General features: G+C 46.1%; 1 protein-coding gene across 2 annotated transcripts in view; it reads right to left on the reverse strand.

The window, feature by feature from the left end:
• Positions 1-496: 496 nt before the first annotated feature.
• Positions 497-17300, reverse strand: part of spg11 (SPG11 vesicle trafficking associated, spatacsin) — a 23246-nt gene continuing 6442 nt past the window's right edge. Inside the window, exons 11-39 of one of the 2 annotated variants that reach the window (XM_058645087.1) lie at positions 16794-16865; positions 16542-16669; positions 16303-16472; positions 15980-16178; positions 14559-14762; positions 14372-14478; positions 13733-13878; positions 13385-13567; positions 12951-13017; positions 12384-12546; positions 11552-11760; positions 11249-11348; positions 10834-10993; positions 10505-10741; positions 9700-9900; positions 8708-8815; positions 7998-8163; positions 6959-7167; positions 4051-4792; positions 3804-3949; positions 3348-3555; positions 3117-3251; positions 2775-2908; positions 2484-2603; positions 2016-2184; positions 1864-1940; positions 1495-1650; positions 887-1038; positions 497-762 (exon numbers count right to left, since the gene is read on the reverse strand). In XM_058645087.1, coding sequence (XP_058501070.1) covers positions 588-762; positions 887-1038; positions 1495-1650; positions 1864-1940; positions 2016-2184; positions 2484-2603; positions 2775-2908; positions 3117-3251; positions 3348-3555; positions 3804-3949; positions 4051-4792; positions 6959-7167; positions 7998-8163; positions 8708-8815; positions 9700-9900; positions 10505-10741; positions 10834-10993; positions 11249-11348; positions 11552-11760; positions 12384-12546; positions 12951-13017; positions 13385-13567; positions 13733-13878; positions 14372-14478; positions 14559-14762; positions 15980-16178; positions 16303-16472; positions 16542-16669; positions 16794-16865 — 5043 coding nt within the window. In that variant the 3' untranslated portion in view covers positions 497-587. Of the gene's footprint in view, positions 763-886; positions 1039-1494; positions 1651-1863; positions 1941-2015; positions 2185-2483; positions 2604-2774; positions 2909-3116; positions 3252-3347; positions 3556-3803; positions 3950-4050; positions 4793-6958; positions 7174-7997; positions 8164-8707; positions 8816-9699; positions 9901-10504; positions 10742-10833; positions 10994-11248; positions 11349-11551; positions 11761-12383; positions 12547-12950; positions 13018-13384; positions 13568-13732; positions 13879-14371; positions 14479-14558; positions 14763-15979; positions 16179-16302; positions 16473-16541; positions 16670-16793; positions 16866-17300 lie in introns of both variants that reach the window. The other variant, XM_058645086.1, reaches the window with a different exon arrangement.

The raw sequence follows: 17300 nt of genomic DNA on the forward strand, positions 1-17300 counted from the left end.
AAAAGTCATAGTATAGTTTGTCATCCAAAATGAGACAAAAATGTCATAGTTTAGTATGTTGTCCAAAACTAGACAAAAATGTCATAGTTTAGTATGTCGTCCAAAATGAGACAAAAACATAATCGTATAATATGTCGTTCAAAATGAGACAAAAGTCATAGTTTAGTATGCCGTCCAAAATGAGACAAACAAGTCATAGTTTAGTATTTTGTCCAAAATGAGACAAACGTGTCATAGTGTAAACCACTCACTCTCACACACCAAACCTCATAGAGAAAATCAGTGGTTTCAGCTGCTGGTCTACTGCTGCCTCGTGTGGTCACTGAGGTTAATTCAAATGAAGGATTCCAAAAAGCAAAAGTGTCTTTCGTGTAAAATGTTACAAATTATTATTTAATCACATTCAAAGATTTTGTGGTCGATTGTGTAGGAGGTTAGATTTGAAGTTAATATCTCATTTACTTTTACAATGAATGATTTTAAAATACACAGAAAATGAGTTAGAAAACCTTTTTTTTATTATTATTATCATCCTAAATACATTTTGTACATTGAAATGTTCTGTGGTTCTGTGGAGCCCGAGCGGATCAGCTGGCGAGTCTGTCGTTCAGGTAGTTGGACGTCTTGGCGTCCTGCAGCAGCGTTTCTGCCACGTCGTTCAGATTCTGCTGGTAGGCCAGTCTGTAGCGGCTGTACACGTCGTCACAGTGCGTCAGCAGGCGCTTCACGTTGGGCGTGACGCTGCTGGGGGCGGCGTCCAGCCTGAATCAACGACAAAAAGTACAGAAGGCAGAGGTGAGGAGGCGAGGAGGTGAGGAGGTGAGGAGGCGAGGAGGCGAGCTCATGGAGACGGTGGCGTGACAGATGATGTTTACAGCAAACTCACTTCTTAAATATGTCCTCAAACAGGCCGGAGGTGAGTGGGCGGTGGCGTTTGAGCTCCTCCAGGTAAACAAAGTCTCCCTTCACTACGACCTTCTCGTACAGAATCTCCGCCCAGTCTGGACTGTAGCCGTACGCCTCCGACACCACAAACACCTGCCACGCAAAACAACCAACCATTACAAACCTCTGCGACACTGACTTTCAGAAAATAAACAGCTGGTAACCATTTTATTTTGAAAAATGTGAGCTTGTGTTTCGGTGTGGATGAACCGAAACTGAAAATATTATTTTGAAAGATGTTTTAGTGTGGATGAAGACAGAGAAAGAATTTTATTGTGGAAAATGTGACTTCGTATTTTAGTGTGGAGAAACAGCAATTTCAACATTTTATTTTGAAAACTACTAAACTTGTGTTTTAGTGTAGATGAAGACAGACGGAGAATTGTGTTTTGAAAACTGCGGGGTTGTGTTTTAGTGTGAATGAAGAGAAAGTGGACATTTTATTTTGAAAAACGTGATATTGTACTTTACTGAGGACAAACATATCCTGAGTATTTTATTTTGAAAACTGTGAGCTTTACTTTGACTGTGGATTGTCGGGCGACAGACCTGGTAACATCGCGGCAGCGCGACGATGGTGTTCAGCAGCTCCGCCGGTCGCAGGTTGATGACACGTACGTCCAGTTCCTGTCTGAGGAAGTGGAGCTGAAGAGCGACGAGCTTGGCCGTCCTCACGCAGCGGGTCGCCTGACGCAAACACGAGTCCTGAACACACACACACACACACACACACACACAGTCTGGTTTCCATGACTTTCTGGAGACTCACTCTAACATTAACCATCACAACTTTGTGCCTAAAACTAAGTGTTAACGCTGGAAAAAAAGTCCTTTGAAGTTCTGAGGTCCAGACAAAATGTCCTCACTACACTGTTGGTCCACACAAAGACGTACAGACAAGAACACACACACACACACCTTGGAGAAACTCTCGGCAGCGTCCTTCAGCAGACCCAACACTTTGACCAGCGAGCTCTCCAGGTCAGGAGTGACGACTGTTAGGAGACAAGGCAAAGGTCAGAGGTCACCAGCGTGTGGCCGACACGGCAGAAGCCGCTCCCTGGACTCACCCCACGGCTGAGCCTCGATGATCTTCAGCTGCGTCCTGGCAGCCATCTCGTGGTTCTCTCCGATCTCCCTCCTCATGCTGAAGCACAGCGCCACCATGTTGTGCTTCTCGCTGTCGGCGGGGAGACAGCGTTTGATGTAGTCCAGCAGAGACGTCTTCAGGCTGGAGCACTGCACACGGACGACACACACACAACGTGTCAGAGACGCACAGGCGCCGCCGTGTGTGTCTGTCTGTGTGTGTGTGTCTGTCTGTGTCTGTGTGTGTGTCTGCCTGTGTCTGTCCGCGTGTGTCTGTCTGCATGTGTCTGTCCGCGTGTGTCTGTCTGTCTGCGTGTGTGTGTGTGCGTCTGTCTGTCTGTGTGTGTGTGTCTGTGCGTGTGTGTGTGTGTCTGCGTGTGTCTGTCTGCGTGTGTGTGTGTCTGCGTGTGTGTGTGTGTGTGTGTGTGTGTGTGTGTGTGTGTGTCGACCTGTCCACGGTCCATGTCCACCTTCTTCCTCAGCAGCATCTCAAAGCGATGGTTTTGATGCAGCAGGTCGAAGACGTACGTCATTTCATTGTATCTGCCGATACCTGTTAGCAGACGCACCTGCACACGCACGCACATACGCAGACACACACGCACACACGCAGACACACACGCACACACGCAGACACACACCACAGGACAAGAGTGTGAGGGAAATAACAACAACAACAACATCTCATGGTACATAAACCATGTTTTCTGGTCTGTATGTCAGCAGAGGGAGGGGCTTACCAGCAGGCTGTAGTGCTCTCCTGGAGCGAGGTAGGCGTGGCTAAGGTGGCGGGCGCCCTGAAGCACTCGCACGATGCCCTCCATGTTACAGGTGAGACTGAAACAGTCGTGAGCCGCGATCAACAACTCGACGACTGCAGAGGAAGAAGAAAAATATCAAGTCCCCACATGACGACATTAGAAAGTGAAGATAGGTTTTAAGGATGAGGATTAGGATTAGGATTAGAGTAATGAATGTAAGTCAATGCAATGTCCCCTCAAGTCATGAATGTCGTACATCTGTGTGTGTATGTGCGTGTGCATGTGCGTGCGTGCGTGTGCGTGTGTGTGCGTGTGTCGTACTGCAGCTCAGGTCTCTCAGTGGAACAGTGTTGATGTTTTCCATCAGTTTAATTCCCACCAGGTTTGGATCATCGCACAGTTTGATCAGTTGGATCAGAGAGTCCCGCCCCTCTGACTGACGGAACACCTGTCTCTCTGTCTCACACACACACACACACACACAGTTAAGCAGTATAGAATCATTGAGGAGCAGATAGACTGACTTTCCAAACACGAGTCCTCTGTTCTCACCAGGCTGCAGGTCCTGGGTGGAGGAGGCCAGCAGAGCTCGGGCCACAGCAGAGGAGACGAGCTGGGCCACGGTGTCTGCAGACAGACCCTGAGCTCTGATGAAGGCCTGGGCCTTTCTGAAGCGCTCAGGCTGATCTGAGAGCAGCAGCATCTCCAGCACGGAGCGAGGCTCCTCCCTGCAGACCTGACTGAACGAGCTCTGCAGCTCCTGGAGACGACACAGGGACGTGCATGCATCCTCGTCACACACAGACTGGTTTATTTAAGTCTCTTTATAAACCGTTCACTGATGTTAATGGTTAAGCTTTAATTGTCTGTTTTACTTTTTACCAAAATGTTCTAATAATAAAAACAACAATAATAATAATAATAATAATAATGATAATAATAGTACATCTAAATCAAACAGACAAAAGTTAAGATACAATAAAATGGACAGATTCTCACTTCTTGTACCTTAGAGAGTTGGTAGAGGCTGAGCACTTGTTTACAGTAATTGTTGCCATGGCGACACTGATCAAGGAGCCTTTGGAGCTCGACAACAACATCATCGTCTTCAGGGAGGGGGAACATGGCGAGTGACAGGCTACTGAACGAGGAAGCTGGACCAGAAGGAGAGAGAGCGATGGATTGTTAAAGCCTGCTCCTGGCTGCCCCCTCATGGTCAAACTTCAGATCACAACACACCAATAAACATACGTACAGCTGGCGATGCTGCTCCTCAGCACAGGCTCCGATGCCTCTTCTGGTGGTCGGGGAAGGAGCTCTCCAGACGCCAGGCCTCGGCAGCGTAGCACCACCCACACGTCCGAGTGGTACAGCGAGAAATAGCGGCAGACTCGGCTGGCTTCATGGACACTGCCGTCGTCTAGCAACCGACCAATCAACGTCGACAAAACTCGCCTCTCCTCTGGACTCAAACCCGAGCCATCGTTCACCTCCTCCTGCTCCTGCTGCTGGTGCTCCTCACATGGAGTGGGCAGTCCTTCCACACTGAGGAACCTCTCCGTGTTCAGAGCTGAGATGTTAGAGAAGGAGAACTCCCTCATCAGAACCTCGTACGTGTTCATTTCAGATGTGACGCTGGGCGGTGGCAGATTGAAAACACTCTCCTTCTCCATGGCAGCGGTGAGGACTTGTCGCCGGACCTGGTTCCTCCACAGCGTCTTCTCCAGGCTCTCCAGCTCGTCGACGGGAGGTGGAGCGAGCAGGGAGAGCCAGTGAGCGGCGATGCCCAGCAGGAGGCAGCGTTCCTGGACGTCCGGCAGCTCAGTCTGAGTGTCCACACCCGGAGCTTTGGCCTGTGACAGGAAGAACTGTGACGCCTGCCTCGGGTCAGTGCCGTCGGTCTTCAGCTGCTCCTGACACTTCTTCCAGAAGCTGACTCGAGTCTCCAGCCTCCTCCACTGTGGCTTGGACTTCTGGGAGTTCACTTCCTGAAGGAGCTTCATGAAACAAAGAACATAGAACAGAATAGAATAGAAATACTTTATTCATCCCCAAGGGGAAATTGTTTTAACAGTCCAGGCGCGATCCACACGACTGAGACGGAGCCAGGAACAAGGATTTCTGACTCAACAGTGACTGGCTGTATGAGGTACTGATACAAAAATAATGCTGTGAGCGGCCCCTGATTTTAGCCACTACGAGAAAAAGTCATAATGCTACGAGAAAAAAGTCGTAATGCTACGAGTAAAAAGTCGTAATGCTATGAGAAAAAAGTCTTAATGCTACGAGAAAAAGTCATAGTGCTACGAGTAAAAAGTCGTAATGCCACGAGAAAAAGTCGTAATGCTACGAGAAAAAGTCGTAATGCTATGAGTAAAAAGTCTTAATGCTACGAGAAAAAGTCTTAATGCTACGAGAAAAAGTCTTAATGCTACGAGAAAAAGTCGTAATGCTTCGAGAAAAAGTCGTAATGCTACGAGTAAAAAAATCATAATGCTACAAGAAAAAAGTCGTAATGCTACGAGAAAAAGTTGTAATGCTTCGAGAAAAAGTCGTAATGCTTCGAGAAAAAGTCGTAATGCTACGAGTAAAAAGTCATAATGCTACGAGAAAAAAGTCGTAATGCTATGAGTAAAAAGTTGTAATGCCACGTGAAAAAAGTCATAATGCTACAAGAAAAAAGTCTTAATGCTACGAGTAAAAAGTCGTAATGCTACGAGTAAAAAGTCGTAATGCTACGAGAAAAAGTCGTAATGCTACGAGTAAAAAGTTGGAATATCATTCATGTGTTCATCACATTGCTCAGTAACTTTATGAACGGATAGTGTCGTTCATGTGTTCATCACACTTCTCAGTAACTTTATGAACGGATAGTGTCGTTCATGTGTTCATCACACTTCTCAGTAACTTTATGAACGGATAGTGTCGTTCATGTGTTCATCACACTTCTCAATAACTTTATGAACGGATAGTGTCGTTCATGTGTTCATCACACTTCTCAGTAACTTTATGAACGGATAGTGTCGTTCATGTGTTCATCACACTTCTCAGTAACGTTATGAACGGATAGTGTCGTTCATGTGTTCATCACACTTCTCAGTAACTTTATGAACGGATAGTGTCGTTCATGTGTTCATCACACTTCTCAGTAACTTTATGAACGGATAGTGTCGTTCATGTGTTCATCACACTTCTCAGTAACTTTATGAACGGATAGTGTCGTTCATGTGTTCATCACATTGCTCAATAACTTTATGAACGGATAGTGTTGTTCATGTGTTCATCACACTTCTCAGTAACGTTATGAACGGATAGTGTCATTCATGTGTTCATCACATTTCTCAGTAACTTTATGAACAGATAGTGTCATTCATGTGTTCATCAGTGGTGAAGTGAGCGCAGGTCTCAGGTCATCACACCGTCATCTGCCCCGTGTTCACGATGTCAGCATGAATCCACACAGCAGCTCGTTCATACATCGATAATAAGTTTGAAATAAATCCTCATGAGCGATGAATAAATGACTAAAACCTGTTTTGTGGTAATATTTTAAAAATGTCAAAGAAAACCCATCATTGTCTTCATTTATTCACATTTCTCATAAAGTTTTCGTACGGTTCCCTGACAGTAGCCGTTCCCGAGACGTCACATGACCGCGCTTTGCTGTGCTCGTACACAGCTGTGACGTCACTCTGGGAAAGGAGATGTTTCTGGGCTGTTTATGGCCTTTAGGAAGGTTTTACACATATGAAACTCCATGAATTAAAAATATAGAATATAAAAGGTCTATACATGCCTGTGTCCATGTCTCCAGGTGTCCTGGGGACACTTTTACACGTGTCTCTTTTACTATTACTATTTACTATTTCCGTAAGAACTGTGGCTTTTGTCTGTAATTCTGTAGTTGTAATGCTACGAGAAAAACCTTGTTATATAAGAGAAAAAGTCATAATTCTATGTGAATATTATGAGAAAAAGTCGTGTGAATGCTGTAAATCACTGATTTTCTCTGTGGACTTTGGTGTGGGGAAAGCTGCTGTAATCTGTCTTTGACTAGTTCTGGGTGTAGTCAGCGCCACCTATGTGTCAGTACCTGATTCAAACACACTCTCAAAAGATGAAAACGGTGAGTTTATGTTTGTGAAAGGAAACGTGGAGCAAACCTGGTTCAGCAGCAGGTGCTGGACAGGAAGTCCGGCCAGCTGAGCCACCTGTCTGGCCTGGCTGTAGCGCCCCCTGGCCTGCAGAGCGTCCACAGCAGCCTGGAACTCCTCCTGCTGGACAGAGGGAGAAGTGCACTGCAGAAGCCTGGGGGATAGGCTGACCTCTGACCCCTGCAGCAACTGACTGAGCTGACTCAGCTTCCTGAAGTCTGGACCTACACACACACACACACACACACGCACACAAAAATGATTGTTCTGGACGTTATTGAAAGAAAGCTGCTGTTGTTTCCTGTGTCCACTGGGTGGCACTGTGGTGCTGTAACTGCCACAGTATGGAGAAAGTGCAACTTCCTTTTAAAGGGTTTCTCTGCTCTCCTTGATGTTGTCTATGTACAGAGCCTTGAGATCATGTATGTTATGATTTAGCGCTATCAAATAAAATTGAATTGAATTAAATGAAAGTTTGTTTCATACGTAAAAATGCCAAATACGAACAGTCACTTTAGCAGATACTCCACCTTGTGGCCAAAAGGAGAAAGCACAGCTCTCAGAATGTGCTGCTTCTCATCACAGAAACTGGAGCACAGATACTATTTTGTGTGCTACACACAACAATACACAACAATACACATACAGTTCATAACAAACTAGACATAATAACCTCTGAACATTTGAAATGAAACAACTTAAAAATATATAGGGGAGGGTGTGGCTTACACTAGTGTAGTCATATTTCCATCACCTGTTTTTGTTTTTTAAAATAACAGTTTGCAGTGCAGTTGCAGTAAATACAGTTTCATTGTTGCATAGCCCATTTTAGTCAGGAGGCTACTTTTAATTGTAATATTTCATTTTTTAGATTTTATACCTTGGCCATGCAAACATTAATCATTACTTGACTGTTCAAGCTACCTCACAGAAGTGCTCCGTTTATAAGTGTTAAATGATAAAACAAGGGACACCCTGCATCTGTTTCTTCACTCTTCTTCATTTGTTACGGATGATTCCGGAGTCCGTCTCAGATCAGTTTTCTCACCGTTGGATTTGAGGAGCTTGTCGACGTCGGCCAGCAGCTGCAGCAGGCGGTGGAGGTCGTACTGGGAGGAGCAGCACTGCAGCATCGTGAGGAGCAGAACCGACGCCTGGCTCTCCACCCACTGCAGGGGGAGGTCACTGGAGGAAACCGGGCCGCTGCTTCTCAGCTACGTTGCAAAGAAGACGCGCGTGAGCTCAGTTAAACATAAACCAAAAATGACGTTAGTCCAACTGAACCTGAACTCTGGAAAGTGAACAAGTGAACATGTGAGTCACCGTTAAACTGGCTTTTACAACTGGAAATGTACTTTTTTTTTATCAACTCACTCTCCCACACCAAACGTCACTTTAAGTCTATCTTACTGTCTTTATCTCACTGTCAGACAGACTTTTCCAACAGGAAAATGAAGTTTGTAAAACACTCACTCTCCCACACCAAAGCCCATAGAGAACATCAGTGATTTTAGCTTGCAGGGACACAGGAGCTGCTGGTCTACTGCTGCCTCGTGTGGTCACTTTGTGTCACTGAGGTCAATCTGAAAGAAGGATTTTAAACCCCGAATTCTGAAAAATCAGACATTTAAACTTAGTGATGGAGGCAGCAGTGGATCCACAACTCCTGTGTGTGTGATGTTAAAATCACTGATTTTCTCTGTGGGGTCTGGCTGTCTCCTGAGGGATTGTTGAATATTAGGACGTTGGTGGACTCACAGTGATGAGCGTCCTCTGGAAGTCCAGCAGCTTCTCTTTGGCCTCGGAAAAGTTCCTGTAGTCACAGCACAGCTCAAACATCCTGAGCACCAACACCAGGGGGCAGTCCTGAGCGACACACGAGAAAAAGTCATAATGGTACAAAAAAAAGTCGTAATATTATGAGTAAAAAGCCATAATGGTACAAAAAAAAGTCGTAATATTATGAGTAAAAAGCCATAATGGTACAAAAAAAAGTCGTAATATTATGAGTAAAAAGTCATAATGGTACAAAGAAAAGTCGTAATATTATGAGTAAAAAGCCATAATGGTACAAAAAAAAGTCGTAATATTATGAGTAAAAAGCCATAATGGTACAAAAAAAAGTCGTAATATTATGAGTAAAAAGCCATAATGGTACAAGAAAAAAGTCGTAATATTATGAGTAAAAAGCCATAATGGTACAAAAAAAAGTCGTAATATTATGAGTAAAAAGTCATAATGGTACAAAAAAAGTCGTAATATTATGAGTAAAAAGTCATAATGGTACAAAAAAAAGTCGTAATATTATGAGTAAAAAGTCATAATGGTACAAAAAAAAGTCGTAATATTATGAGTAAAAAGCCATAATGGTACAAAAAAAAGTCGTAATATTATGAGTAAAAAGCCATAATGGTACAAAAAAAAGTCGTAATATTATGAGTAAAAAGCCATAATGGTACAAGAAAAAAGTCGTAATATTATGAGTAAAAAGCCATAATGCTATAAGAAAAAGGTCGTAATGCTACGAGAACAAAAACATAATACGAAAAAAAAGTCATAATTCTACTTGAATATTACGAAAGATAAGTCGTAATATTATGAGAGAAAAAGTCGTAACATTACAACAAAAAGTTTTTTTTTTACTTTTTACAGGGTTAAGGTTTTTACTTCTTACTTTTGACCAGACTGGACACTCATTGGCTCCCAGGACATTTGAGTTTGACACTCGCATTCATTCAGTTTTTTTTTACCCTCAGAAAGAGCTCAAAGCCTCGGAGGAGGGGCTGGATCAGGCCCCGCTCCAGCAGTGTCCTCCAGATGATTGACAGGTCATGCAGGTTCCACTCGTGGTGCTGCGGGGCTTCGAGCAGGTGGGAGGTGGCTTCAGCCACAGTGACATCATCCACAGAGGTCAACACCCACACACACAGGCAGGAGAGGAGCTCCGCCCCCTGTCAATCAAACATGGACCACATTAATAATATTAGTATTAATTCATAAGTTATTATTTAGTGAAGACCTTAGGACGCTCGGAAAACTTGCAACATTTTGAAATATTAAACGCGACATTTGAAAGACTTTTGTCGGTTCACATTAAGGTAATGTCACCTCTCGTAATATCGCCAGACAAATGTCGCGATACTACGAGAGCTAAGTCGCAGCATCGCGAGACAAATGTCGCAATACTAAGTGAGCAAAGTCGTAGCATCGCGAGACAAATGTCGCGATACTACGAGAGCAAAGTCGTAGCGTCGCGAGACAAATGTCGCGATACTACGAGAGCAAACTCGTAGCGTCGCGAGACAAATGTCGCGATACGAGAGCAAACTCGTAGCATCGCGAGACAAATGTCGCAATACTACGAGAGCAAAGTCGTAGCATCGCGAGACAAATGTCGCAATACTACGAGAGCAAAGTCGTAGCATCGCGAGACAAATGTTGTGATACTTCGAGAGCAAAGTCGTAGTATCACAAACAAAACAAAGTGGTGATAAAGAAGCTAAATCTCAGCTGTGACTTGTGTTAAAAACGTTTCATCTTGTGTCTCATGTTTACCTGGTGACAGGCGGCGAGGACGGCCAGCGTGGGGCAGTATTGAGCCACGGCCTCGTGCAGCAGGAAGCTGCAGGGCGACGCCTGCTCCTGACTCTGCAGCAGGACGTGGAAAAGCTCCGACGACTGAACCCGACTCCCACTCCAATTTTCCGTCTTCAGAGGCACCTGCAGGTCCTGGAACGCCAGGCTGAGGTGGGCCTGGAGGGCGGGGCCAAACCTGGCCACCAGCGACCTCACCTGCGGGAATAAAGGTCGGGAAAGACTTAAAAAAAGGGGTCAGAGGAGGGAGGGAGAACCTGAATGACGAGAGTGAGTGGGTGTGGCTTCACCTGCTGGGGCGGGAAACTGTGCAGCTGGACAAACAACAGGAAGTGGACGAACTGTCCGTCATCAGCACAGTGGGCGGGGTAAACAGAGCTGAGCGGCAGACTGTGGAGCAGACAGAACTGAACAGGTAACGCCCACTCCTGAGACGCCTCATATGACGACCTGACACACGCACACACACACACACACGCGCACACACACACACACAAAAAATTGTGAATGACAAAAAAATTCGTAATATTACAAGAAAAAAGTCGTAAATTACGAAAAACTCGAACTAAAAAACTGCAAAAATATCTTAAATCTCGTAATATTGTGACTTTATTTTCCGTCAGCTGTTAACAGCAGGTTAGGCCGCGCTTCAGTAACCATGGTAACGTCACACTTGTTGATGGTGTTAATTGTTTAAAGTCAAACCTGTGGACGTCTTTCTGCTCCAGAGTGTCTGCCACTGCTGCTTCCAGGCAGCCAATCAGCTTCTCTGCTGCTCCAGGCTCCGCCTCAGCCAGTTTCACTCCTGTCAATCAACCAAGACAGTTTATCAGTGGTTCCCAAACACTGGGTCAGGACCCACAGATGGGTCATGGGAGTCTTTATTTATTTATGACAGTTTAGTTAGTCTCGAACTTTCAGTAAAGATTTATGTGTAAAAAAACAAGCATAACAAGTTTTACTTAAGTAGTTGTGTGTGTGTGTGTGTGTGTGTGTGTGTGTGGTTACCCAGTGTGTGTAGTCGTTGTGTAGGATCAGAGTGTGTGTGTTGTTGGTTCCAGTGCTGCAGGATCAGGTTCATGACTCTGACGTCCACTCTCAGTTTCAGGCTGCAGACGCCGAGCAGCTCACAGAAACACACGGACGCCGACGCCACGGACGCTACGTTAAAACACCGCAACGCCAGAGTGTAGACCTGCTGCTGCACACGCCGCCGTCTGCAGCACGCGCACACGCACACACACACACACAGAACAAAGACCAAAGTCGCAAATTACAAAAAATATATTTTTTATATATAATATATAAATAAATATAAATATATATATTTGGACTATTACAGGAATAAAACCTAATATTACGTGCAAAAGTTCTAATATTGTCAGAATAAAAAAATGTTGCAAATGACCAAGAAGTCGTAATATTGAAAACGTTTCGTAATATCGCAAGAAAAAAGTCGTAACATTACAAGAAAAAAGTCGTAACATTACAAGAAAAAAGTCGTAACATTACAAGAAGAAATTCGTAAAATTACAAGAAAGAAGTCGGAATATTACAAGAAGAAAAGTTGTTTAAAGTTGTAACTTCAGAACTTTATTCTTGTAATATTTTGACTTTTTTAATAAAACCTTTTGGTAATTTGTGAAATGGTAATATTATGACTTAAATCTCGTAATATATAATCTTGTAAGATTACGACTTTACACTCTAACCATAATACTACGAGAAAGAAATGAGTAGTAGTAGTAGTATTAAAAGCAAAAACTTTGCAATTTTTTTATGACAAAGAAAATTGTAATATTATATTTTTATAACATTAAATGGGCGGAGTCGTACTCACAGCAGCGTTACGTCACTGCAGCTGCTCAGCTGCTGCACGAGGAAGGTGGCGTAGGCGAAGGACGGTCGTCCGTGACGGAGGTAGTAGAGGAAGTCCAGGTTCTCCACCAGAGCGAACCTGTTGACCAGGTGAGGGCTGGAGAAATGAGGCAGCTCTGATGTCTCTGTGGAGCAACGAGGACACCATCACAACCTGGAGACTCACTCACTCACTCACTCTCTCACACCAAAGTCCACAGAGAAAATCAGTGATTTTAACATCTCACACACACACACACACACACACAGGAGCTGTTGATCTACTGCTGCCTCCATCACTGAGTTCTAATGTCTTATTTTGTCTCTTCATTGTTTGAAATCCTTTCTTCAGATTTGCCTCAGTGACACAAAGTGACCACACGAGGCAGCAGAGGAGCAGCAGCTCCTGTGTCCCTGCAGCTAAAATCACTGGTTTTCGCTGTGGACTTTGGTGTGGGAGAGTGAGTGGTTTATAAACTTGTGTGTAGGACATTAAAGAATCATCTGTCAACCTCACACAAGCACACTTCAGAAAATGTGATAAACTCACCTGTGGAGTTCAGCGTGTTTGCTGTCTGCCAACCAAACAGTCTGGACACATCCAGAGGACGGAGACACTAGAAAACACACAGCAGGTCGTTTACACACAGACACACACATACACACACACACGCACACACACACACAGCAGGTCGTTTACACACAGACACACACATACACACACACACGCACACACACACACACACACACACACGCACAGCAGGTCGTTTACACACAGACACACACATACACACACACGCACACACACACACACACACACGCACAGCAGGTCGTTTACACACAGACACACACAGACACAAACAGAGACACGCACACACACACACAGAGACACGCGCACACAGACACACACACACAGACACACACACACACACACACAGACACACACACACACACACAGACACACACACACACACACACACACACCTGCAGGACATGGTAGACGGAGACGTCTGAGGACGAGCCGTGTCCTCGCGGTCCTGACGGGAACAGAGCAGCCTTGAGTTTAGAGTGCGGCGCCAGCGCCATCTTCAGGAGCTGAGGGTCAACTGTCCTCCCTGACCTGCCTGACCTCCCTGACCTGCCTGACCTTTCACCCTGAAGCATCACCTGCACACAGGAAAGCACAGAGAGACGAGCAGGAAGTGATGTTTGCTCACATTAAAACCTGTATTTTATTTTGTAATTTAATTATTTGTAATCAATACATGAATAAATGAGTGAATGAATGAATGAATGAATGAAGTTCCATATGATCAGACGGGCTGACGTCACCTGGTCGATTCCTCCGGGGCTGAACATGATGGCGGCCAGAGCGAGTGAACTATGACCCTCTAACAGCAGACTGCTCAGAGACGCCTGGCTGCCCGGTAACAGCACCTGAGCACTGGTCAGACTCGCCTGATACACCACACCTGGGTCTGAGGGAAACCGCCGTCACTTACATCATTACATACACTGTATATACACTGTATATACACTATATATACACTATATACACTGTATACACTATATACACTTTATACACTGTATATACACTGTATATACACTATATATACACTATATACACTGTATACACTATATACACTTTATACACTGTATACACTGTATATACACTATATATACACTATATACACTATATACACTATATATACTATACACACTATATACACTGTATACACTATATATACTGTATACACTATATACACTTTATACACTGTATACACTATATACACTTTATACACTGTATACACTATATATACTGTATATACAGTATGTCTATATGTACATATATACATGTGAACAGACACACAGACAGACAGACAGACGTGAGCAGCAGCTCCTGCGTGGTCACAACATGAAAGCACCGATGTTCCGTGTGGACTTTGGTGCAGGGAGTGAGTCACAGTTTACCTGACAGATCTGTGGTGATCTCCTGGATTTTCACCAGCATCTCAAACCAGGGCTGACTCTCACACAGGCCGGGACTCGTAAGGAGGGGGCAGTTCCTGGGAGTCAGTCTGTGGCGACGAGACACGAGGATCACAAAAAAATAATCACAATTCACAAAAGCCGGGCGCTGGCGCTGTCTCTCTGTCACCTGTAGTGCTCCAGGTACGTGTAGAGCAGGAACTGAAGGCCGCGCTCCAGACAGAAGGTGATGAAGAGGCCGTGGAGGTCAAGGCCGTGCGAGGAGCGGTGATGAGGGACCGGAGGAGAGGACGCCATCGCTCCTCCTCCCTGACCCAGCCTCCACAGCAGCTTCTCTAAATCTGCCAGCTCGTCGGGGATGAAGTGTCCTCTCCTGCAGAGAAGAAGACGCGTGAACATACGACAGACACGAGCTACGACAGACACGAGCTCCACATACGACAGACACGAGCTCCACATACGACAGACACGAGCTCCACATACGACAGACACGAGCTCCACACGAGCTCCACATACGACAGACACAAGCTCCACACGAGCTCCACATACGACAGACACGAGCTCCACATACGACAGAAACGAGCTACGACAGACACGAGCTCCACATACGACAGACACAAGCTCCACATACGACAGACACGAGCTCCACACGAGCTCCACATACGACAGACACGAGCTCCACACGAGCTCCACATACGACAGACACGAGCTCCACATACGACAGACACGAGCTCCACATACGACAGACACGAGCTCCACATACGACAGACACAAGCTCCACATACGACAGACACGAGCTCCACACGAGCTCCACATACGACAGACACGAGCTCCACACGAGCTCCACATACGACAGACACGAGCTCCACATACGACAGACACGAGCTCCACATACGACAGACACGAGCTCCACATACGACAGACACGAGCTACGACAGACACGAGCTCCACATACGACAGACACAAGCTCCACATACGACAGACACGAGCTCCACACGAGCTCCACATACGACAGACACGAGCTCCACACGAGCTCCACATACGACAGACACGAGCTCCACATACGACAGACACGAGCTCCACATACGACAGACACGAGCTCCACATACGACAGACATGAGCTCCACACGAGCTCCACATACGACAGACACAAGCTCCACACGAGCTCCACATACGACAGACACGAGCTCCACATACGACAGACACGAGCTCCACATACGACAGACACAAGCTCCACACGAGCTCCACATACGACAGACACGAGCTCCACATACGACAGACACAAGCTCCACACGAGCTCCACATACGTCAGACACGAGCTCCACATACGACAGACACGAGCTCCACATACGACAGACACAAGCTCCACACGAGCTCCACATACGACAGACACGAGCTCCACATACGACAGACACGAGCTCCACATACGACAGACACAAGCTCCACACGAGCTCCACATACGACAGACACGAGCTCCACATACGACAGACACAAGCTCCACACGAGCTCCACATACGTCAGACACGAGCTCCCACGAGCTCCACATACGACAGACACGAGCTCCAGACTCCACACTGATCCCCGCTCTACCTGGCCAGAAGGTCCAGGATCATCTCCCTCATGTAGGTGCTGCACAGTGTGTTGCTGTTCACTAGTTCTGCGGCCAGCTCTGGCCACAGGGGGGCGCCACCACCAGTGTCCTGGTTCTGGATCCAGGTGACCACGCGGTGGCGGTCGTGGAAGGCGGTCAGGTAACGCCACAGCGCGGCAGGCTCACAGGAACTCACCTCTAATGATGCGAGAAAAACAAAGAGAACTTTGAAAATCGTGAAAAATGACGACCATGATGATGGTGATGATGAGGAAGAGGATGATGATGATGATATCGACGATGTGGGACGCTGAGTTCTAACCTGTGTGCTCTAGTCTGGACAGGAGGACGGCCGTCTGGCAGCTCTGGTCCCAGTTCCTCACCCAGTCCAGTCTGAGGTTCTGCCAGAGCATCGGCTCCTCGTCGGATCTCCTGTGTCCAACCAGGTCCTCCAGAACCTGGTCGTCAAGTCCCGTCTCCATGTGAACGACCCTGAGACGAGGGAAACGGTTTGGTACTTTAATTCTGTGGTTACCATGCGGAGGACAGACTGGTGTTTACCTGTGACAGCTGGTGTCTGCAGGGCAGCAGGACCTGGCCAGAGATCCCAGCTTCTCCATGTGTCTGATGAACTCCACACTCTGCATCTCCTCCTCCGGAAAATAACTCCGCCTACACAGCTCCTCCACCTGACCGAGCGAGCCATCAAAAAGTCTTGTCACAAAAAAACCACAGATCCACGAGCTCCGCGAGCTCCACGAGCTCCACGAGGACACAGAGTTTCACTTTCACGTCTGTAAAACACTGACTCACCACAAACTCCCTCAGGCCTTTGTCGTCAGTGTAAAGACAGATACTGTGGAGCTGCTTCTTCACACTGAAACCCTGACACACAGACACACACACACACACAGGCTTTTAGTCTCAAATGTAAAGTCACTCACTCTCACACACCAAAGTCCACAGAGAAAACCAGTGATTTTAGCTGCTGGTCCTCTGCTGCCTCGTGTGGTCACTGTGTCACTTTTCAACACAAGTGACTAAATAATACATTTGAACTTAGTGATGGAGGCAGCAGTGTGTGTGTCTGTGTGTGTCTGCGTGTGTGTGTGTCTGTGTGTGTGTGTGTCTGTGTGTGTGTGTGTCTGTGTGTGTGTCTGCGTGTGTGTGTGTGTGTATGTGTGTGTGTGTGCGTGTGTGTCTGTGTGTGTGTCTGTCTGTGTGTGTGTGTGTGTCTGCATGTGTGTCTGTCTGTGTGTGTCTGTGTGTGTGTGTGTCTGTGTGTGCGTCTGTCTGTGTGTGTCTGTGTGTGTGTGTGCG

Source organism: Solea solea, chromosome 12 (assembly GCF_958295425.1).
Source record: "Solea solea chromosome 12, fSolSol10.1, whole genome shotgun sequence".
NCBI classification, from domain to species: Eukaryota; Metazoa; Chordata; class Actinopteri; order Pleuronectiformes; family Soleidae; genus Solea; species Solea solea.